Genomic DNA, 24,968 nt, shown 5'->3' with positions numbered 1-24,968 from the left:
GATTTAACACGAAGAAAATTTTACTATTGGCAAAAATTAAAATCTCATACTAACTTAATGTAAACAGATCGGAATTTCATTATATAATTAATTGGTACGAACGCCAATAAATATAGTAAATACAACTATCTAAACAAAACTAAAATTCAAAACACAATAAAGCCACCGTGTACAAACCAACCTGCCGGTAACGTAGTATTCGAGGTCGAAGAACCTGGGGATCTGCATCAGCCCCTGTACCTTGTCCTTGTCCATCTTGAACTTGCTGAGCAACGACGGCATCACCACCATGAAGTGCTCCGTGATGCGGACGCGGTCCTCCAACGCCAGCCTCTTCTCCCTGCTGCCCGGTTTCTGTGGCGGGGAATTTATTGTTGATAAAAAGCAGAATAAGTAACAAGTTGGTGCCAGCAACTTTACAGAATTATAAGTACATATCTGAGGTTTTCGTTTCATTACATATTTTCTCTACTGCCCGGTTTCTGTGGAGGGGATTTTATTGTTGGTATTAGTGAAAATTGTGAGGTGTAGGTTATGAGACAGTGTCATCAACATTATAGACTTGTAAATATACATTTTTGAATATTTTATAGTGGTTTCGTGTTGTATGTTTTTAATAAACTTTTTATTCTTTTTAGATTAAAAGTTCTTACCGATTCGTCAAATAATAAAATTCAAGCTAAACAAATTATTAACAAAAACTATAATCGCAGTGTGTTTAAAAGCAAAGAAACGAAAAAGTAAACATCACACACACACTTTAACTTAAACAATAACTATGTTTAAAATTTTATTCAAAAAAAATATTTTGTCAAAGAATCTTCTCAAGTTCGTACGTTGTGTAACTACACAATATTCACACTTTAAACTAAATTACAAACATTGTGGTATCCCTGTCTCCGATTGGGGGCTACAATTATGGACACTGTACATTAAAAAGAAATAACAAATAAAATAGCATTCTAAACTAGTAATAACGATTCATTAAGTTAAAAATGCAGATTAAAAAACAAATAAAACATAGTCAATCAACATTACATGATCTTCTAAATTATCTAAACGTTCAAACCTTATGGTATCCCTGTCTCCCGTTGGGGGGCGCCCCCTCGGCGGCCTGCTTCACCGCGCACACCATGACATCGACAAGGGCCGTCTCCTGCTTCGCGTCCAGCCGGTCCTGCTCGTACTGCGGCTCCTCCAGCAACAATGAGGTCTGGCACTCCCAGTCCTTCAGGATGCGGCTGGCCGGCTCCCACAGCGAGTCCACCAGGTAGGTGGCGTGCTCGTGCAGCTGTTAATTATGACGTCATAGTCTATATAAAATAAGATTAGATATGAAGATAGATTAAGTTTGATGATTTCTGAAAATTTTAAAACTAACGCTGCTTTTCGGAACAATGCCACAAAACGCTTAGTTTTAAGACTGGTTGTTTAGTAAAGGTTGGTAAAAATTGATGAAAAGTATATAATAGGTCGATAAAAACTTAACAAAAATACACATATGTTACTCAACGTAAAAGCTTGTTTCATTTTACTTACATCATTGTCGATGTAGAACAGGACGAGATTGGTGAGGTGGGGGGTGTTGGCTCCCCTCGGGTTGCCCTGCTTCGTGTAACTCGGCTGGTAACTCTGTAACAATTTGTTTGAAGTTTATAAAAAATTATTGGCATTCGTACAAATATCAAGTATTGTTTGTTTATACGCTTTTTGGAGTAAAGTATTACTGTAATTATTATTTTAATATTATTACGCTTTTCGAGTGAAGTATTACTGTAATTATTATTTTGTAATTTAATCAAACTTACCGTTCACAATTAAAATAAGAAATAATTAATAATAATTAAAATAACTTTTAGGTTCAATGACCAAAACTAAAAATTAAGGTTTAAATAAAAAATTTATTGTGTACAAGTTTTCCTAGCTCAAATAATAATAAACTTGCTTTTATAAAACTGCAACAATCATAACTTTACTTTCAACTAACTTTACTTTCAACTAACTCATTTTCTTAAGTATGCATTGCCTTTTCAAAACAAATAGAAAAAATGTATAACTATCTTAAAATAACTCTTTCTAATGTTAATATTTTATTTCAAAAATCGAAAACTATGAAAATGAAAACTTGTTTAACAACTAACTATTTTTCTTTATTTCAGTAATAAAACTCTTGTTACCTGAACAACTTTACATCTTTGCTGTAAAACAACATACTATAAATTTTTGTAGAAAGAAAATCATTTTACTGCTCGTCTATACTTCTGTAAAATACATAACTGTAAAAATTTAATATGTAAATGTTTTAATTTTATAACAAGAAATTTTCTAACTTGTCATAAGTTGTAAAAGAAAAAATATTCGTAACAAACTTCTACTTTCAATGTCATAAAACGCAGGATTGCCACTGTTTGAAGCAAAAAAGCAAGCCTAAAAGATCAACAACTAGCCTTAGTTACATCAAAGCCTGAGTTTTTGAAATAATTGATAATATCAAGAGCTAAATACTGAACATAATTACTGTTAATAAAGCTTGAGTAGTTAAAAAAGAAATTAATTTAGAAACAAAACAAACACATAAAAACTGATTCTAAATTCATAATACTAGCCTGAGTTTTGCAAAAATATGCGAACAAAAGCCTGAGCGTGTGGCAGCCCTGAAAACGTTTACTATAAAATTTATTTTATCTATAACTTTTTCTTTCTTTAACTATCTCAACTCTACCTTCTAGAAAGAATTTTTAAGTGTGCTAAGAAAAGTTCAAGATGGTTAAAATACCTAATAACTTTTATACTTGAAGAAAACTTTCTTTAAATTGTCTTTAGATTCTCTATTAGCTATTTTAAATAAACAAGCTTAGCTTGAACTTTTTCGTTTTTATTAATATAAGTTTAGAAACCTTATTCTTTAAACTGAATGCTGAAAACCGTTAAATACTTATTGAAATGTCACGCAACTTTTAATACCTTGTTTTGAAACAACTGGATGTTGAGAAACTCAGCGGCGGCCACGGCAACCGGTCGGTGGCAGGAATAGACGAGGTGGTGGATGTGGTCGCAATCCGCATCGCTCAGCACTCGCTTGTCGAAGTTGCAGTTGCTGCAAGTGCGCGTGTATTACTAACTGTTTATTGATATTTCGACGTGTATCTTGCCACCCGTTTGTTTCAACTTATGGTCAGTTTTGAGTATAAACTATACGGAAATAACACCCTCTTTATATCTGATTGTATTTATGTTAAAATCTTAACAAGGTTGCCCTTGGTTTTTGAGAAATTTCATCCAGGTTTTTAAAAGTAGATGTTTTCAAGTATATTTTTAGTTGAAAGTGAAGTTTAGGGTGAGAAACTGTGTTAAATAGTATGACAACATTGAAAAGGTACTGTAAAGCTACTTTAAATAAATTTTTTAATAATAAAAAAAATTGATGAAAACAAAAAAAATTTATGTATATGATAGATTTTTTGTGTCAAATCAAAATTTTACTACTTAACATAGTGATTTTTTTTTTAAATTCCGGTTTTTTTAGTCAACATTATCAAATTCCAGGATTTTCAAAAATTCTAGGTTTTGTAACAACCCTGTCTTAAAACTTTTTTAAGCGTTATTTCTACCGCAATTCGTATCTAAGTAGTAATTTCATCACTATAACAACCGCAGTCTTTAATAACAAACCCAACACTAACGACAACTTGTAAACATTATTCAAAAAGCTAACGTGTGTATGAGCACGAGGAGCTTGATGGCGTGCACGGATACGTCGTACTCCTTGTCGAGCACCATGCTCACTATGCGGTCCTTGAACCGCGACGTGAACAGGCCCAGGTCGTTCATCAGCGACATGTTGCTGTACAAGCCTATGAGCGACTGCAGGCACTTCATGCGCACTTCCTTTTGCTGCGTGGAAAAATAACTTAGTTTATTGACAATAATTTAGTTTATTGAACTTTTTTGATAGATTGAGTGTATATTGAAGTGAAAGGTAAAAGAAAAAAACATTTGAATTTAAAAATTTATTTAAAGAAAAAATAATTTAGTTTATTGTTTAGTTAAGAACAGTTTTATGATTGAGTACAAAAAAAGGTAACAAAAGGTTTTTTAATTCAAAAGATAGCCACAATTACTATTCAAGCTACGTTTACGAAACTCTTTAAAAAATATAAACACAATTTTTTAAAAAAGAATATAAACAACTATTTACTTAAATAAGCTCTTTACCCAGTATGTTAACCTCAATTTTTTATATAAAAAAATAAAAACAGTTATATAAGAAGGAATATATAAACATTTTACCAGTCGAAATTAGTAAAAAACCTACTTTATCATGAAGAGTCCATCCCACGTACTTGAGGTACGAATCGGTGAGAAACACTTTTGGGAACAATCTCATCCAGCAGCCAATTTCTTCCATGCAAAGAGCCCTGATGTCGGCTATGTAATCCCTGTATCTATGCACGTAAATACCCTGTGTGTACAGTGAGTTAAAAGTTAAGTATTTTTTTCTGAAACGACAACAAGTATAACAGTCTAAATATTTCATAGCATTAAGAAATTTTAAATAAATAAAAACTGTAAAACATATAATTATAAAAATTTATAGCATGAAATAAATCCCAAATAAATTAAATATAACTTAACTTTCGTCTGAGTAAAAAAAAAAGTATAATATTGTATTAAACATTACAATAAGAAAACTGCTTGTATTTTTTGAAAACTAATTCAGAAATATGTGTAAGTAAATAATAAACTTAAACAATTTAAGGTTAAGGTTTGTTATTTTTCTACAATTTTATATCAATTAGACGTACTTTTTTTTTTGAAACTTAGTAGAACATATAGCTAAAAATGTTACCTTAAAAATTCCGTTCAAATTGCTTTCTATGTCATTTTGCTGTTCTTCAAGCTGAAAAAAGTTGCACTTTTAAAAAAGTACTTTAAATTGGAACAACCTTAAACCATTCATATAGTAAATTTTAGTCATACATTGGTAAAAAATATTTAGATGTACTTATGGTTGTGAGCTTTGAGATTTTGTCAATAAAATTTATTTCAAGCCTTCAATTCAAATTATGTATTAATCATGCAATACTAGTCCATCACAACAAGCCAGTCACAAACTACTGAAAATAGTTAAAGTAAACTTTAGAACACCATTTATACGCCATATAGGTACAATAAAAATAAAGTAGTATGTTTTAGCTGGTTTGTATATGTATATAAATTTATTTAAAAAAACTAAACATATTGGTATATTTTTTCAAAGTTTAATTGCACAAGAAATAACCTTTTCAAATTAAATTGCGATTTTCTTTGTATTAAATATAAACTAAAAGGTTTGAACAATCTATAAAAATATTTAGCTCTACTCACAAAAGACAAAAGCAATTGTGTTATTTTTATATATTTTTAAAATTACAAACTTAAGTTATTAAGAGTGTTTGAAAGTAAACAAACATAAGGTTTTTTATGAACACTTTTTGCGTGTATTTTTGCAAAACTTTGAAAAAAAAACTTTTTTAGATTGCCAACGAAACTAGTTGCTACTCATTTGAAAATTACTGTCCAAGCACATGAAAGTATATTCAATAAATAAACCTTTTGCAGAAAGTACTTACTTTATGTTTAATTTATTCACATATTAATCTTAACTACTGTATGTATACAGTACTTATTAAACATATTAAAATTTATATTACATACGTTATAAAAACAAATTGTACAGTAATCTTCCTTTATTGCACCAACATATGTTTCTGTGTGTTAACGAATCAACACACTTCAACTGGGTTGTTAATGGGAAAGATAACTCTTTATTACATACGTTATTAATTACCGTTTAATGTTATATAACAATGTATATAACACAAGTTGTAATATATTTAATTATCAGTTTTACAAACAAACTTCTTTTCTTCTCTGCACCAGGTTGGCCAGCCTCTCACTCGCCCTCCTGTTCGCCTCCTTGCCCCGCTCATTGTCGTACTGCCGCTGCGTGTTATCGAGGTGCACGGATATTTGAAGCGCCACGTTAACCAGACCCGTCATCAGCTTCATCGCTTTTGATCAATTTGATTAAGATTAGACAGAATTTGTAAAATATTTGTTCTATTTTAGTGCAGCACTGCATGTGAGCAATTGCAACAACGTTTTGTTTGTTTTGTATTGAGAATAAATGGCTTTGAAAATAAAAGTATGAAAAGATACTGGTAAGTTTCCTTGATCAGCTATTTACAAGAGTAAAAAAAATAGTGTAAAAACTACTCTAAGGTAAAAAATTACGGATTAAAATAAGTTTAGGCTTAGAAAATTTAAATTATTAACATTTTTATTACAATGTTTCAGTAACAGTACACATTGATAAAAACATACATTTAAAACACCAACATTTTACTTGAAAACTTATAAAACAAACCGGCCAGTGTGGATGTGTGCCTGAAGGCCCTGACCTGGGAATTGCTCAGCTCAGTGAGCAAAGCGAGCACATTGGACATCATGTACGGGTCGTATATAATTTGATACTGACATTGCTTCACAAGTGCCTGTTGAATGTGAACGGTCATTTTAATCTATTTCAACTAGATGATACTTATTTTTATAATTCGGTTTAAAAATGCCTTAAATTTTGAATTTTGTTCTTATAGGTTTCTTTGTATTTTTTTAAAGTGTAAAAAACAACAATTGCTTTATTAAGTTTAAATTTAATAACTGACGGACTCTTTCAGCAAAACTTAGTTTGCCAAATAAACTATCGAAACTAAAAATTTATTATAATTTACATAAAATGTTTAGTAAGTTGAGTCCAAAAATATTTTGTAATAGTTTACAGAGAATATGAAAAATAACAAAAGCTTAGGCATAAAACTGGTTACTTGGACGTACCTTTGGTGTTATAGCATTATCATTATTTTATTTTAATAGCTTTTGTAATTTTTTTATTTATATTAACAAAAAATGGCATCAAATTCTGAATTAAAACTTAAACAAATTGAATCATATACTTCAGAATATAGTTACATATCTAAAGCTGGTATGTTTCTTAAAGTTAATTTTGATTAAGTTACAAGAAATGCTGTAAAAAATTGTAAACTAGCCAATCTTAAATATATTTTAACTATTACTTTAGATACTGGGCAACTAATATCAGCTTTTAATTATTATCTCATTTACCTCAATAAAGTCGCAGAAACTGTGCTTGAATCTTTTGTAAACAATTCCAGTTGCTATTAAAGGGTAATCTCCACTGTCCTGACAATTAAACTTTTTTTCAACAAAATCTTAATTTAAAATAATTACAAGTAATGTTTCAAAACATACGTTTTAGATTAAAATACATTTTATCTCTTTCAAAATGAAGAGAAAATACAACTTAAACAAATAGTTTTAAAGCTTTAGTTCTATTACAACGTTTTTAATAGAACCTTCAGCAACAAACATGTAGCTTTTATTATCAAAAAATTAGTTTATTTATCTGTTTTTCAAATTTATATGAGTAATTGTTTACATTTGAGTTGCGATAAAGCAAAATTTTGTTATTTTTAAATCTTTAATTAGAATTTGCTTAATTAAAAGTTTTATAATCAAAAAGCACATACATATTTGTTTTCAAAAATTTTATTAAATTTGACATCAAATTCCTAACTAAATAACAAAAGTAGCAGTCTCACAGTGTACTTATAATAAATATAAATGGAGTTGCTAAACATGAACTTTAATAACATTTATACTAAATCATAATTTTTCGTTTTATTTTTATAACAAAATTTTAAGTCGTTTCAAGTTGAACCTCATCAAATTCTTCGGTCATTCTCTTGATGATGTCAGCAAACCCCTCATCTTGCTCGGACTTCTGCAGCATTTCCATGGTAACAACCCCCTTGCACCCGGAAGAATTGACAAAAAATTGCACGAGTGACAATAATGCTGATGTTCTGTTGCTCTGAAATTTGTGAAAATGAACATATTTAGTATGCTTTACAATTCTTGAGTTTGCAAATTTAGTGACTTTTAAACAAATGGATCCAATTATCATAAAACAAACAGAAAAATTTTGTAGCAGTAATTTACATTAGCAGAATTATGTAATTATATATTTATAAGTCAGGTGTCGTTAGACGTTTAGTGGTCAAGAGCTAAATATTTAAAATGAAAAAATTTGCCGGCCTCAGTTTTATTTTTTGTTTGTTTTAAGGTAAGAAAAGTATATAAATTGTATTATATTTCAAAACAATTTAAAACTTGTTACTTAGAATTAGGTGCTGAATACATTTAATATATAACAATGCATGTTTACAAGTATGCTTAAAAATATGGAAACCTTTGAGTTTTCAGCTAGACTATTTTAACTTTTGGCAAATATGTACCACAAAAACAGTCTGTGCAAAATTCTAGATAATTCAAAGAAACTCTCACTATTTAAAAACCACTTCAATGCAATGAATGGGACCGAATATGTGGCCTTGGAAATTTTAGCTAGATTTTTTTACATGTGGAAATCATAACAAAAACACGTTGTCCACTACATAAGACGATTTAAAGAAAGTTTTATGGTGGCACTTCTAGACTATTGATAAAAGAAATGGAAATTCAACAAAATTTACATAAACTATTATATAGTATGTAACTGTTATTTTAATTTGGTATATCTTGCAAACTTTTATTTTTATATATACTTAAAATCTCTAAATGAATTGTTAAATAAAACTGTAACTATTACTAATATATAAATAATAAAAAAGTTAGCATAAGACATTTAAATATAAAGTTTTGTTAGTAATAAAAGCATATAAATATTTTGATAAACTAATAAATAAAATAATTAAATCAAATTAATTAAAGTTTTAAAATATTAAAATTTAGACACTTAAGTGTTCTTATTACTTTTAGTGGCTAAATATTTTTGCAAGAAATAAATAGTTTTTAGAACTTATATGTTAAAAAAAATACTAGTAATAACAAAATAAAAAATCACAAAGTTATTTTTCAAAAATAAGTCAAATAAAATTATACTGTTTAAAATAAATCGTTACATAAAGAATTAAGTAGTAAAGGTGACAAACAGTAAAGAAACTTGTTTTTTTTTATAATAAGTTTTAAGGGTGGCCACTGGTTTTTGAAAAATTTATTTCAGGTACGTTTTTGGGTCTATTTTTAGTAAGTAAAGTTTATAGTAAAAAACATTGTTAAACAGTATAAGTACATTATAAAGCTATTTTAAATGTGGTTTATTTTAAGCTTTTGATGATGACAATTTGTTTTAATTATAGATTTTCAGTGTTAAACCAAAATTTTACTACTTAGCATGTAAAAATTTTTTAAAAGTCCAGGTTTTTTTTAATATTTAGTGATTTTTGTTGAAAACGCCAGGATTTTCTTAGCCTTAATTATCAAACTCCAGGTTTTTCCAATATTTGAAGTTTATTGGCCACCCTAAGTTTTCTACTACTACAGTGATTAAATATCGCTGCTGTGGTTTTGTCAAATAATTAATAACTAGAGTATTTAAGAAAACTAATTAATTCATACCATTTTTAATTGTTTTTAAATAGAATTAAAGACTATACAATTCAATATAAAACATTCATTATAATGATGGTTTGAAGTAATTTTTATTTACTTATTCTAAAGTATTAGTATCACTAAGAATAATTTTTCTTCCCTACGTCTTCCCCCTACAGATTATAAACTGTTATATATAATTTTTCAAATATGTAATCTTTTATAGTCAATGCCAGTGGCGTCGCGTGGTGTTTTTTTTAGGTGGTGCAGAATTTAAAAAAATATCAATTATTTTAATAAAAATATGTTTTTACTGTCAAGTTTTAAAACAACTGAACTTTTGCTACACCTGAAGATAAGCTTTGCTTTTAAGGGCATAGGGGGGATGAAACAATTTGATCTTATTTTATGTAGTTTTTACTAAGCTACAAGATGCTTTTTACAGATTTTAAAAATTCAGTATATGTTTTAAGATATAGCCGGTCAAAGGCAACAAAAGGTTCATAATGGGAGGCACAAACTAAAACAGTGTTAAAAAAATGTTTTACCCCCCCCCCCTTTATGCCCTTAAACATCTACTTTAGAATTATTTTACTGAAATTACTTTATACAGTTTTAATTTAACTACAAGTCATCTTTTATCAATATAAAAAATTCTTAAAATTTTTGAGATATGGTAATTCACAGTCAGAGGTACAAATGAATCCTTATTTTTATAATATAAACTCAAACAACAAATTAATCAAATCACTAAAATCATATCTTTTTTTTATAAAGTTGGCCTCAAAATCTTTAGATGTTTCTTTTATAAAACAAAAAAAAATTGCTAAATTAGATATTTAAAACACCAAAGAAAAAAAAGTTATAACAAAAGTTTTTTTTGTATATATAAAAATATATATTGATACTTAAAAATTTAAAACTTCTCTTCAACAAAAGTATAAAGTTTTAAAAAAATTAGGATGAAAAAGTTTAATTAAAAATTGTTTTAAAAATGATGGAGAATATAGGTTTTCAGTAAAATTGCATTTTTTGCTGTTTTGGTTTGCTCCTTGTATAATAAACCATTGTACTCTCTTGTTTTGACTGGTTGTAACTAAAAGTTTAATTGGAAATTTCAAGTTTATTAAAGAGTAACTATTAGCTTTCTGAAAAAATTAAAATAAGAACAACATGTAAAAAAATGCCTATACACCCTCCCCCCTTACTCCTCACTAATTTGCACTTTTTTTTTTACAAACATTAACATTTTTATTAACTTTTTTTCTATTTTTAATGTTTTTTGTTGGAGGTTTAAAATTCAATAGTTTTTTAAGGGTATCTTTTCTTTATTTAATATTTATTTGTTTTTCATTTTGATGACAGTATTTTTTCTCAGGAGCTCAACTTTTTTAAGTTTAGTTGTGAGGCTGTTGAACTTTTCAAGAATTTTAAAGATAATTTATAAATATGTAACCATTATAGAAGTAAAAGTTTGGTTAGTTAGTTTTCATGTGGCCATAGGGGTAAAACACTTATTTTTTAATTTTAAATAACCTTGTTATTTTCAGAGTAAAAATTAAAACTGCTTTAGTCAGCCTGAATATTTTTCTAATTTGGTCTGTTTTAATTTATCTTGGGTCATCTTGAGTTTTTAACATTTCTAAGTTATCCTGATTATGAGGCAAGGCAACCATTTTTCAACAATTTTATCTAAATTTTTGCTTTGTTTGTGAAAAAATTAAATCAAAAGTTATATAAAGTAGAGGTAGACTAAATTTTCCTAAAATGTTAAACTACTCTAAGTAATCAAAGTTTCTAAATTAAGGCTATTTACTTTATTTAAATATGTGATTGTTTCAATAATACTATTTTTTATTTAATATAAATCTAAAATATTTTTCTGTAAGAGTAAACTAGAAGTTTATAATAAACTTCTTAATTCTTTTTTTCAGAACTTGAATTATATTATTTATTTTATTAACTTTATGATAACAATAATCAGTTATAGTTAAGTTTATGTATGCAGATTAAAATAAAAAATCAAATTTTAAGACTTTGGTGATTTAGGGTTATTATCTTTTTTTTCAAAATATGCAATTTATGACAAATCTTTTAATAGAAGTGATCTGTTAAATTTAAAAATCATGTGGGTACATAAACTCAAGTTTAATCCTTTGCAGTAGCTTGCTTTGTTTTTATTTTATGTTTACAATAGCTTGTAGATGATACTTAAGCAAGTCCTGTTTTAGGGAATTTTCAACTTAGCTTACTTACCGCAAGATATTGATTTTGCGGTAATTCTTGAAGAAATTTGCTTTTTTGAGTTCATTTGCGGCAGTCAGCTAAGAGTTTGCGGCAGTGAAGTGGGCAAAATGGTCGTTTTCAAAATTGAAGTTTTAAATTCGTTCAAAAAAGTAACTAAAACGTTATAAATACTTTTTTTTTTTCTTAGAAAATTTCAAGGTGGTGCAGTTGCGGCAGTGCAACACCCCACGCGACGCCCCTGGTCAATGCATAAGTTTACATAAAAAAACTTATTTTGCTTTGTTTTTGTGCAAACTAAGTTATATTTGATCATACAAGAATATTTGTTTGTAATTCTTTTTTTATCTTATGTTTAGTTTTTAATTTTCATTGAATGTAGTTTGTTTGTTTCTTTTTCGTGTGTATTGTTTAAGCAGCTCAGGTTTTAATGCCCGAGTCCATCTTTGCACAATAAACTCCAATAATAATAATAATTCAAAGTTTTGTTTTGTAAAACTAAAGTTTCATGTGAATGTAGAATAACTTTTGCCAATTTTTAAGTAAAAAGTTAATTTATATAAACAATTTTAATTTAAAACAAAATTCACAAAAGACATTAGAATTATGGAAAACTTCTTAGACTTTGTATCATATCAAATATTATTATTTTTTAATTAATTACAACTTAACAAATTTAATAAACAACTTATTTGAATAATTTAAAAATTAAAACTAAAAGAATTATTATGTCCACTTTATAAGTAAAACTAACACAGTGTTATATTATTTTATTAAATTAAAATGTCAATAAATAACTTACAAATTTAAACAGTAAATTTTAAGACTTATTAAATTGTTATGAAGCTAGTTGAATTAACAATAAAAGACCACAAATATAGCAAAAATAAAATAAACAAAGTGACTGAAGTAAAATTATAAACTTTAAAAAAAACTTGTTAACCAAAAAAAATAACCATTTATTACAACATTTATCAATTACCTGGTAATGTTCAACCCACACATCAACGATCCTTGGAACGTTCTTGCCTCCATGACTGATCAAACAAAGAATTGCCTTGAGGCTGTCCTTCTGGTTGGTCGAACCTCGCACGCTTGTTCGGCTGTTCAACACATTGTTTTTTAATAAAAACAAGTGGAAATGTATTTGGAAGAAAATAAACAATGTTTAAAGTAACAGGGAGAAAGCTATTAATACAATACATGGTTTTGCTTGAAATAAGAGGCTGCTTGATTTCTATGATTGGTTTTTCAAAAATATTTAAATAGCAATAGGGAGTAAAAATAACTTAAATGTTAAAGATACTTTTCTTTAGCAGTACAAAAAATTTTAACAATAGAAAATATACAATTTTTAAACTAACACTTTGTTGTTTTTTCTTTTGTAAGAAAGAGGTTAGAAAAGATTTATAAATACAGACTAAAACTGAAACTAGCCAAAACCACCTGATGTTATAATTTATTTGTGAAGTGGTTTAAATTTGATCCAAAACCACAAAACTTTTGTACAAAATTTCTTTTTTTTTTAAACTTTTTACTTGTGCTCAATAAAACACTAAAAACTTACTTGTTAGCTCTAAATTGTAGTTTTGTCATAAACTGTAAGTTATGAATGAAAACAAGAACAACTAAAAATTGATAAAATTTTTTATGAAGTAGACTTAAAGAGCTTTTAAAAGGGTTTTTATTGATTAGTGTATAAAAAATTGAAAAACTACAAATTTAAAACTTTGGTAGTCCAGATGTAAAAGGCTTTTTAAATTGAAAAAGACTAAGACTTTTTTAGGCCACTCTACCACTATAATCAAAGACCAGCTAAAAGTTTTACTAAAATATTACTAAAAATATGACTAAAATTTTATACATACCAACACTCTTTACCATTGAAATGAGTTGTTTTTTTTTTAATTAAAGAAAACTTTAATTCTATTTAATATAAATATGAAGTAATCATGTTTAAATTTATTCTGTATAAAAGAAAACAATATACTTTTGAAAACTTACAGTTGGTTTTTGTTGGCGTTGCCTTTTCCTTCCAGGATTCATTCCATAATCTTCTTCCTCATCAGAGCCTGCACTTTCTATGTAATTTGACATTTTGCTTCTACTGCTGAAACTATAAATTACATCTAATTAAATAAGAGTTACCTTCTGCACATTATGATAATATTCTAAAAAGAACACATTTAAACTTTATCTTAAATTATACACTAGAAATTAAGGCCATAGGGGGGTCCAACATTTTTTTTTTACAAAAATTAACTTTGGCTTTTATATGAAAGCTTTAAATACAAACTACAAGCCTGTTTTTATAGAATTTAAAAATATCATTTAACTTTTGAGATATTATATTTTTTGTAAAAAGTCTCCAATACAAAGTATGGACCGCAAATTTTTTTGGAGTCAACTTTCTCAGAAGTTTAAAAATTCACTAAAAATTTATCTCCTCCTTCATTTTTCAAGCAATTCTTCTTCAAATTTTTAGTAAATTTTCCTAATATTTAAAAAAAATGTTACTTTAGAATTTTAATAACGTAAAAAAATAAAAATTTTATCACAAAAAATTTAAAAAAAAAGTGTTTTTTTTTCAAAAAAATAATTTTGGTTATAATTGAAAGCTCCAGTAGAAATTTAGAGGGTTGCCAAATGTTGTTGGCAGTTTTATTTCTAGGTTTTTAAAATTAAATGTTGTAGGGTCTATTTTTTAGTTTAAGGGCAAAGGGGGGTCTACCATTTTATTTTACTAAAAATAACATTGGATTTTCTTATGAAAGCTTGAAGTACAAACTACAAGCCAGTTTTTATAAAATTAAAAAATCTTATTTAACTTTTGAGATATTATAATTTTTATTATAATTTTTGGATACAAATGTATGGACTGAAAATTTAAAAATTCACTAAAAATCTATCCTATCCTTCATTTTTAAGCTAGAGACCTCAAACTTTCAGGAAATGTTTCATTTATAGTTTAAAAGACTTTGACTGTTGAAATTTTTAAAATATTAAAAAATAAAAATTTTAGATTAAAAAACAAAAAATAGTTATTTTTTTTATAAAAATGTTATTTTTTAAAATTAGAAAATTCCTGCATTTAATCTTTTTAAAATTTTAATAATATACTCTCTGTAAAAATTTGAAGAACATTGCTTAAAAAATGAAAGAGGAGATATATTTTGAGTGCAATGGTCTTTTTTTTTTGCTTTTTAGTTTGCGCCTTCCATTAGGAACCTATTCAGGTCACCAACTTTGATTGCTCATATTTCAAAAACTATTTTTAATTTTTTCAATTGGTTAAAATGTCTAATTTCAGAAAAAAACTCTTAAAATAAGATAAATTTGTAAAAATCAAGGTGGACCCCGTATTTCCTTAAAATTAAATTTGAGGTAAAAAAAAAACTCTGTTAAATAATAAACAATATTTGAAAAGATGTTTTTAAGCTTATTTAAATATGTTTTTTATTCAAAAAGGTTTTTGATGATGACAAAAAATTTATACCTATACAATAGATTATTTTGGTCAAATAGAAATTTTACTACTTATATGTAATTGTGAATAAAATTCCTGGTTTTTTAGTTATTTTACTTCAAAACTCAAAGATATTTTTGGAATTTCTCAAATTCCAGGTTTTTTCCAGGATTCCATGTTTTGGGCAACCCTGAAATTATCAATCAATTTTTATATTACAAAAAAAAAAATTAAACAGCTTTTGATATTTAGTTATTTTTGTAAAAGGTTTCTGATACAAAGTTTGTGACTTACTTTACATTAAACTAAAGTAAAAACTTATTTAGTGTTTTTTTTTTATTTTGTCTTTGATTTGATCTTTTGAACTGGAGCTGAAAAGTTGATTAACTTCTGAACCAAATTTAATCAACCTTAAAGCAATTTATACTAATTTTCTTTTTTTTGTGTTAGTTTAAAACTTTTGAAAACCATTCTGATATTACCTGGCTATTTTTAACACTAATACGCATAGCATATGCTTCTTGCAATATAAACAAAAATTTAGATTTTTTTTTACTTTTCAAACTTATTTTTTTTTTGATTTCCAGTGTTTTTTTTTACTTATTCATTAAAAATATAAAAACTTATTTTGAAACTTAGAACTCATTTTAACAGATTCCAAAAATTTTGAAATCGTTAAACTGAGTAGGTTGGAAAACAATTGCTTACAAATTATAAAAGAGAGATTTTTAAGTAAACTTGAATTGCTGCTTTTTTAGTTTAGGCATTTCCGTAATAACTCTAATAAATTTCTCAAAACTTTAACTGATATATCTAATAAGCTACTATAAATTTTATAAAAATATAAAAGACATTATGCAAAATATAAAAATAAGATATGAATTACATTTCTACTGTGGCATTAGTATAATAGTAAATTTTAATTTTAGTAAATAGTTAAAGTTAAAAGAACATAATAACTTCAAATACAACTAAAATGTGATTTAGTTTAAATAAAACCTGTTATTTAGTTTGGGAAATTACAAACCTAGGTTGGTGTTAACCAGCTTGATATGCTTTTTTAAGTTATGCATTTGGTTGTTAACATACTAATCAGATTTTGATGAGATTTTTATTTGTTTGTTTTACTTACTAAAACTACTATGAATCAATTTTATCGATTTTCAGAATTCAATCTCCCCTCTGCAACATTAAATGTTTTCTAAAAATGTTTTCTGTTTTTCAAACTAGTCATCAGATACTAGACTAATTAAATTTTGTAGAGCTTTATATAGTAGGTTAAGGTATTTTTATATAGTTTACTAATGTTTTAAAGCAGGATTTCGACTTATAAAGTTTTAAATATAAAAGTGATAATATAATATTATTTTTTAGACTTAAATATTTAAAAAAGCAGGTTTATGGTTCACATTTATATTGTAACTTTTATATTTTGTTATTGAAAGAATTAAAGCGTTCTTTTTACAATTAGTAGTCTATTAAGGTCTTGTTTAGGACCAGGACAATTAAAGTTACATTAATATTCAATTTCCAACAACTTCAATTCTTAAAAATATAACTAAAAGACTATATCTCAAAAGGTAGTAGTTTATAAATAAAAAAAGGGTTGTTGGTCTAATAAATAAACCATGATCATAAAATAAAATATAACAAAAGTGTTTATGTAACAAGAAATTTAAAGTTAACTATAAAATATTGGGTTATGCTTACGAATCGGGGCACACGCTTTTCAACATTATTTGAAGGAACTTTTTCCTAATTTTAAAGATATTCAACATACTTTTGCTAACAGGTCCAAATTTCAAAAAGTAAAGACGTCGTAAGGTAAGAACTTTGAGAGGTACGCACCCGCGTAAGGTACGCAAATTAGAAATTATCTTTTTATAGTTGGTTTTTAAAACTAAACATTTAAAAATTTTTTACAGGTATTATCAGAGACGAAGACAAGCTCTTTAAAGCAAAGTTAGAAAACTGTAACAGTAACTACCAGTGACATTTCAACTACGTTTGACATTTTTACTATTTCAAAACTTTATCGTCAAATAAATGAAAATTTTATTTTTGTGAAACTTGTATTTGACTAAAACGAAATAAAATTAAAAAAAAAATTTAGTAATATATTTAGTTAAACCAAGGTTTAGTCAAACTTGTACTAGAACTGTTTTAAAAAGAAAATTAATTATTATTATCAGTAGATAGAAATAAGAATGCAACTCTTCAAAAGAAATTAAACTCTAAAATTTATCAATATTTTTAAGTTTTAACTAACTAAGTTTAAATAACTTTTTAAGTTTAAACCACAGACCATTTTTTAAATAAATATAAAAACAACTTAAACATTGTTTTCAAAACTAATTAAGTATAACAAATATACGGTATTTTTAAAGTAAAGATACTACTCAAAGATTTTGTTTAACTTCGTTTCTTTTTTCGTTTGCTTTGTTTGCTGAAAATTAAATTAAAAAAATATTAGATCGTTTTTATACAGCATGATCTGAACATCATCTAAGTTGACAGCACAGCAGAAGTATTAAAATAGTTTCAAGTCAAATTAGTTCTAAAATATTTGAACAATTGTCAAAAGCTGAACCTGGAAATTTCGAAATTATTTTATATATATGATTATTTAACTAAAATAATTCTATAAAAATAAGTTTCATGGCAATTAAGAGGCGACTGCTACGCTCTTTTTATTTTTTTTTAATATAAGAAACAAAAGTAAAACATTGATGTTAACAATATTAAAAACGTATGTTAAAAAAACCACTAAAGACATTGCTATTTTTTGCTAAATATAAGAATAAAATTAGATTAACTTGTTTTATTTTCGCTAAAAGTGTATGCACGCGTAAATTTTCTTGTTTATTTAAACTAAAACTTCGTTAAATAGCTTAATTATATTAAAAAACTATTGCACACACTATGTATGTGCTTGATAAAACTTTCAATACTTTTTTATTTTTTTAATAAGTATCTGCACAATATGTAAATTTTTCTTTATTCAACAATAAAAATTTGTTATAATAGTATTATTTAAACTATAGACTGTTGCACGCATAACTATAACAATGCAAAGTTGTAAAAAATATTTAATGAAAGCGTTTAAGATATCATTAACTTACTAATCAGGTAAGCATTTTAAAAGAAAACAAAGTTTGAAGTTATTTAGTTAAAATATACTTTATTTAATTGAATTTGTTTCTTATTTTCGTTAAATTTTAATTTTTAGATTTTAGAATTCAGTCTTAAATTTGATTTTAAAATAAACAATGCAATCTTACATAAAACTGAAGTATTTAAAGACCTTGGAATTTTTATTTCAGATAATTTAAAATGAACCCATCACATTAACTATATTTACCGTACTGCATCAATTTTATCTCTTAAGCACTAAAAAGCTTTATATCTACGGATTTGGTAATTCTTAAAAAACGGTACCTAGTTTACATCCGTCCTAAGATGGAATACAACACACCTTTATGGTCTCCATATTCTATAAAAGACATCAACCAAATAGAATCTATACAAAGAAAATTTACGAGATTAATCTTTAATCGGTGCAACATTTCATATACGTCATACATAGACAGACTAAAAAAGCTTAATATAAAAACTTTAGAGTACAGAAGACTTGAATTTGATCTCATTACTTTTTTTAAACTGATTAACAATGAAACTACTATTGATTCTCAAACTTTCTTTAAACCTTATGAAAATAATTACTCACTCAGAGGTAATAGTAGAAAATATACATGCAAATATCATTTCTACTATGTTGGTTGGCACAAATCTTTTTTCTATCGTTCGGTAAAAATGTAGATCAAACTTCTAAATGAACTAGTATCGTGCAAAAATCTTAAACATTTTCGATTAAACTTAAAAAAATTTGATTTAAATAAAATATTTACCAGTAAAATTTATAAGTGATTAGTTTTGTTCATCTCTTTAGCCATTGATTTGGTGTGTGGTATGTAGTTTATTGGTAGTTTAATCTGTAAGCTACACCTTCCCCTTATAGATTTTAGGTACTTTTTCAACTTTGATATTTTGGAAGGGCTATTGTTAGTGTGCTTTAGGCTTTAGATTTTAAAATTATTGGATACTCAGTTGATTCCTAAGCTAAATTTGTGAACTGTTGCTGCCACATTTTTGAAGTGATTTTTGACTGAATTTGACGTGGTGAAACTTTAAAACATAACGAGTGGCAAATAGTAGCTGAGATCAATGTTCTGCAAGATGAAGACAGGTTCTGAAGAATTTTGACAGGAGTTGCTTGTTACAGGGATTTGTTGCTTTGGAACGTATAATTGGAGATTGGTGACTTTGGAATCGTTGAATATTTGTTTGTTAAAGTTTTAGTTTATTCAGTGTGTGCCTTGTATAAGTTTTATGTTTATTTAATCACTGTAATTTGTTTTCTTTTTCTTTTTATTTTAGTGTCTTTCAGTTTAAGTGGCTTAAGTTTTAATGCCTAGGTCCTTCGTTGGACAATAAACTTAATAATAGTTTTAAATAAGTATCTCAAACCAACTATAAAAAGATAATTTCTAATTTGCGTACCTTACGCGGGTGCGTACCTTACGCGGGTGCGTACCTCTCAAAGTTCTTACCTTACGACGTCTTTACTTTTTGAAATTTGGACCTGTTAGCAAAAGTATGTTGAATATCTTTAAAATTAGGAAAAAGTTCCTTCAAATAATGTTGAAAAGCGTGTGCCCCGATTCGTAAGCATAACCAAATATTGTATTTAGTTACTTATAATAGTCATATCTAAAAAATATAAAGTATTTTGCAAAAAAAAAATTGTAGATATTTTAAAATATTTCAACCCATTTTTTGGTTATGCTTAACTTTAGGTGAGCACCAACATTAAGCTGAAATTATAATACATTTGATGTCTTATATAATCATAATTTTGGGCTAAAAATTTATCTTTTATAAATACATGAATAAAATTAAACTTATATGTCATAAACTGATAAACTTAAATATTTAATTGCTATTAATTTACAATATAAAGTGATTATATCAATACAACAATTTATGTTGATTATGATGTTGTAAATTAAAATTTTTAAAATATTTTAGTTTATTCTATATTAATTTAGTTCTATCTATGTATATATATAGCTTGTTTAAAACAAAGTATCATTTTTTTAGCTTAAAGTTATGGTTAAATAAGACATAAAATGTATTACATTTCAGTTTGATATTTGCTCACCTAAAGTTAAGCATAAGTATTTTTTTATTCGAATATTAATTACTTTTTTGTCATTAAAATTTTTTCAGAGTTTGCATTTTTGTGTACCTGGCCAATTAACCATGTATTCAAAATTTCTTTCTATTATTGCAAAGAAGAGCTATTTTAGTTTATTTTCATTTTAAAAGTTTAAGTTTGGTTTATTTAGTTATAAATTGTACAAAGGCAACTTTACAAGCAATTAAGCTGTATAAACTAGTTTTTGCTTTAATATATTACAAAGTACTATTCAAATATAAAATAAAAACCCCACCAATAGCTTTGGGAGGGTAATATGGATTCTTTCTAAAATATTAACAGAAGAGTATTATGCCTGCCTTGGTTAGTATATAGCAATCTTCTGTAAGACATCAAATCAAACTCCTATTGTAAATGTAATATTGATGTTCTAAATAATAATAAAAACCTGTTTTTAAATCAAAAATTTAAATTTCCTGAAAAATTCAAAAATTGAAAATAAGTATTTCAGAAAAAAAAGTCTCTATAACAAAAATTAGATAAAGCCTATTTTTTTACATTAAGGTGTACTATGCCGTAAATAACAGTTTAATATTAAAATTCAAAATTAAATAAAAAACTTTAAGAATTTTAATAATGAAAATATCTTAATTTTTATCTATACATAGGTTTTCAAAAGAGCTAATATTACCCCCTCTTTTAGACGATTTTAGAAAATGAGAGCAGTGCAGTAACTACTAACGAGGAAAAGGAGGGATTTCTAAAAATCGAGTAGTTAGGCAAGTCCCTCGAAGTTTTACTAAATGTTTTTGTTTGTTAAGAGTTGTAAAAAATGGTCTAAGACTAGTAAAGTATAGTTCATTTTAATCGGTAAAAAGCTCATAATTAATTACAAACAAAAATTTAGCAAAGCAACATAAGCGTTCTAACAACTCTACTCTGAGGTACTTTTGACAAGATATTTGAAATATACAAAAGATATTTTAAGGTTTGTAATAAATATGGACGATTATATTATAAGTCTTTAAAAAAAATTAGCAATCATGATAATGAAATTTTGAAAACAGATTTAGTTTATTTAACCAGTATCGATCGACCACGTATAAAACTAACCAATATAGCTTTTATCAGCAACTTTTAGGATTTAGAATATCATTTGACAAAGTTTTTTAATATATATAAACAAAATACTAGCGCCAGCCTATGAACTTTTTACTGCTTTTCATTAATAAATTATTCCAGTATCGACGCACCCATTTTTATTCGTAAAATTGATAAACGCCCGATATAAAACGTATGCTAACGTGCATTCAATAATATTTATTATCAGCTAATATGTTTATTTATATCGAGTTTATAAGTTTGGGTAAGAAAAAAAAGTAGCAAAAGTAGTTTTAATTCATGACGTTATCAAAATGGAATTTTTTGTTTATATTTTTTATTCATTATGATCTATCAAGTAATTGTTGATATCTGTTAATAAAATTACTTTTATAAGTATAGGTTTAGACTTAATGTTATACTTTATTAAAAAATTTCAAAGCTTCGTAAAATAAATAAGTTTTTTTTTAATTATACAATAAAATAAAAACTATTCATAAAACCAATAAGTGCGACCTAAGAATAAACACATTTAAAAAAAATATTTTTATCAAACTTTAATTTATGAAAAGAATCTAGTTGGTAGTTGGTGCTTCTACATAATGGACATTCTGGTTTTTCGCTGTAAAGAATTCTATCAAGGCAATTACAGCACAGTGGATGTCTGCATTCAGACTCAACAAGATGAAAACTTCCTTCTAGAATTTCTTTGAAACTTTCGAGACATACAGGACATTTGTTTTCTTTTAAAAACGTCATTGCCTCACTGTTTTCCTTGAGTGTTTTCAATTTGAGCTTAACATTTTCTTGTGGAATACCGTTTTTCTTTATGGAGCTTCTAGTAGCACGGCAAGGGTTGCGATGATTTTTGCAGGAAACGTGAGTTATTCGCAACGCTTGCTCTGTAGAAAGCACAACAACGTTTCGTGACGTTCCTCTGTAAAAAAAACCTCTGAAACCGAGGAATCCAAATTCGATATATTTATGCGAAAATTCTAGATATGGAAACTTTTTGTAAAGATCCCGTATAAGTAATTCTTGTGCTTCAGTAACGTTTCGCTCGTAGTTGTTGTTTGACACTTTGAAACTTTCAATTAAATCATTTTCTAAGTAGAAACTTAGCTTTAAACTTGTCCAGCTATCATAGTACACACTTTTTTCTATCTTTATGCGGTATCTAGACATTTCGTTGTAATTTAATAAATCTACAATATAAATCTGTCATAAGTTAAGAATAATGTATAAAATAACTCTTTAAGGGAAAGTTGTTTAAACTTATATAAATAAAAAGAATATTTATAAATAAAAAGAACAACTTAAATCAATAACTGGTATTTTTTTTTATCTTTATACAACTACATAATCACAAACATTTTTTCTTTATAGTTTTTTGCAAATAAAACAAGATTATGCATACTCCTTATGCACGACTAATAAAACTTATAAGTACTTAAAGAAATCGTCGATTTACTGTTTTTAGCATATCATGGTTCATATCATTTATTAATGATTATATAAAAAATTGTTTTCAATTTCACACAAAACTAAATAATCAGCATAAAGCCCATTCATAGTTTTTTTTAAATTAACTACTTTTTTAAATACTTAGCATTTAGTTTTTTTTATTTTTAATAACTGTAAGCTATTTTGTAAATGAAATACAAAACAAATGCAATGATTTGTTTTTAAACCACTTTCTGAATTGGCGCTAAAGATTATAAAACCAAGTTAATTCATAACTAGTTACTAATACAATACCAGAACTTATATTATTTTTATCAACATAACATCTAAATAGTGGTCTTCAAGCTGATAAAATTCTGTGCACACTAAACTGTGTAAAATTATTTCTGTTTACCCCTAAATTACACTACTAGTAGTAAGAAAACGTAAACAACTTTAATTTTTACTGCAGCTGTTTATGTGCTTTGCTGTTAGAAGCTAGCATATTTATTCATGGAAACTCCCACAAACTTTTGAACTTTTTTATGTTTCTAATTTTAAAAATTATTTCATTAACCTTATCTTTACAACAATATTCTTACTTGTGTCGCTCAATTCTTTCTTTAGGAACCACAGAGAAAATAACTATTCTGAAAATACTTAAGAGAATTTAAGTGGAATCCGACCAGCGAGAGGTAAAAATTATAAGATACTCTAGGAATTAAAATGTATACAAAAAGTTTTAAATTAAACCTATGGGAAATAAAAAACTTTATAATTAAAAAAGGTCATACTTTTTGCAAGTAAAATTTAGTATTAAAACTACTATTTTGTTTTTAAATTGTTTTTGAACTTTAGTGCTATAATACTTTTTATTTGATAATAAACTGGAATTATAAAATACAATTTTTACAGTTTTACTTAAGTTATTTACATTTCACACTCAATAGCATCCTTATTTTTATTTCTTCAATAATGTTTTATACAGCATCTTTTAGCTTTATGTACTTAATTATCTAACTATTAATTTTTTTAATGTTTAGTCAGTTTAAAAAGTGCTAAAGCCCATAGAAAAAGTGGTACATTTTGTGTATGTTACTGTAAATATAAGAAGTGTAACAAAAACAAAATGTTTTTATTTATTAACTGTTTTGTAAATACAGTATAACAAATTTAACAATTAAACAAAAAAATTACTTCTACTATTTTCTTATTATTTTATGAGTTCACAACTTTTAGGTTTAGATAAAAACACAGTAAAAATTTGAAAACATTTAGAGATTTAGAACTTTGATTTTTTTATTTACTAACTATCATACTGTTTAGATGTTATTGAAATTTGAATAGTTGACAACATTTTTTTTAAAACTAAAAATTAAACAGCATACTTTAGAGTAATGTATTCAACTTGTGAACCATCAATTTGTTTTTATACTGAGTTAATTTGAATGTTCCCATCGGGCATAGTCCGTAAAAAAGTGGTTAAACACACGAATCAGTGCCCACTTTATTAAACTATACTCACTGGTACTTTTTCAATTTCGATTTGATATTTAATTGTTATTTACTACCACGTCCATTTTCTATTAAAATATTTTTTCGTTTTTTTAATCTTAACAATATAAATCAATTTATAGATAACTTATACAATATTGTAATTTGCTTTAAAATAAACAATTGAAAGTTATAAGTTTAAGTAGGTTTAAGAAGACTAGTTATGTCTTATTTTCACAGTTTATTATAAACAAATCAATGTTTCACTCTTATATTAAGATACAAGAGATCATCAGTTATTAAATATAAAACTTGTTCAAATAGAATATTATTACTTCTATTTTCACTACTGTAAATCAAGTATATTTAAAGTTCCAGATTATGTTGTTAAATTTATATGTAACTATTAATCTTTATAAATTTGTACGTATGTATAGATGTAATTAGTGTTCAGTACTACTATTATAAATTTTGATATGTCATATAGTTAGTATTATAATATCTAATTGC

At 26.3% G+C, this 24,968-nt stretch overlaps 1 protein-coding gene across 1 annotated transcript in view; it reads right to left on the bottom strand.

The window, feature by feature from the left end:
- The window catches only part of LOC145846071 (cohesin subunit SA-2-like), a 32,172-nt gene extending 9,466 nt beyond the window's left edge, over positions 1 to 22,706 (bottom strand). The window contains exons 1-13 of the mRNA XM_082952994.1: positions 22,078 to 22,706; positions 12,719 to 12,839; positions 7,781 to 7,933; positions 7,165 to 7,242; positions 6,410 to 6,536; positions 5,902 to 6,053; positions 4,850 to 4,900; positions 4,316 to 4,462; positions 3,716 to 3,894; positions 2,965 to 3,097; positions 1,540 to 1,632; positions 1,070 to 1,291; positions 182 to 354 (exon numbers count right to left, since the gene is read on the bottom strand). Coding sequence (XP_082809120.1) covers positions 182 to 354; positions 1,070 to 1,291; positions 1,540 to 1,632; positions 2,965 to 3,097; positions 3,716 to 3,894; positions 4,316 to 4,462; positions 4,850 to 4,900; positions 5,902 to 6,053; positions 6,410 to 6,536; positions 7,165 to 7,242; positions 7,781 to 7,933; positions 12,719 to 12,839; positions 22,078 to 22,706 — 2,258 coding nt within the window. The remainder of the gene's footprint in view (positions 1 to 181; positions 355 to 1,069; positions 1,292 to 1,539; positions 1,633 to 2,964; positions 3,098 to 3,715; positions 3,895 to 4,315; positions 4,463 to 4,849; positions 4,901 to 5,901; positions 6,054 to 6,409; positions 6,537 to 7,164; positions 7,243 to 7,780; positions 7,934 to 12,718; positions 12,840 to 22,077) is intronic.
- Positions 22,707 to 24,968: the final 2,262 nt, after the last annotated feature.

Source organism: Thalia democratica, unplaced genomic scaffold (genome assembly GCF_965202585.1).
Source record: "Thalia democratica unplaced genomic scaffold, ktThaDemo2.hap1.1 HAP1_SCAFFOLD_267, whole genome shotgun sequence".
NCBI classification, from domain to species: Eukaryota; Metazoa; Chordata; class Thaliacea; order Salpida; family Salpidae; genus Thalia; species Thalia democratica.
This window is presented reverse-complemented; position numbering and strand designations above follow the sequence as displayed.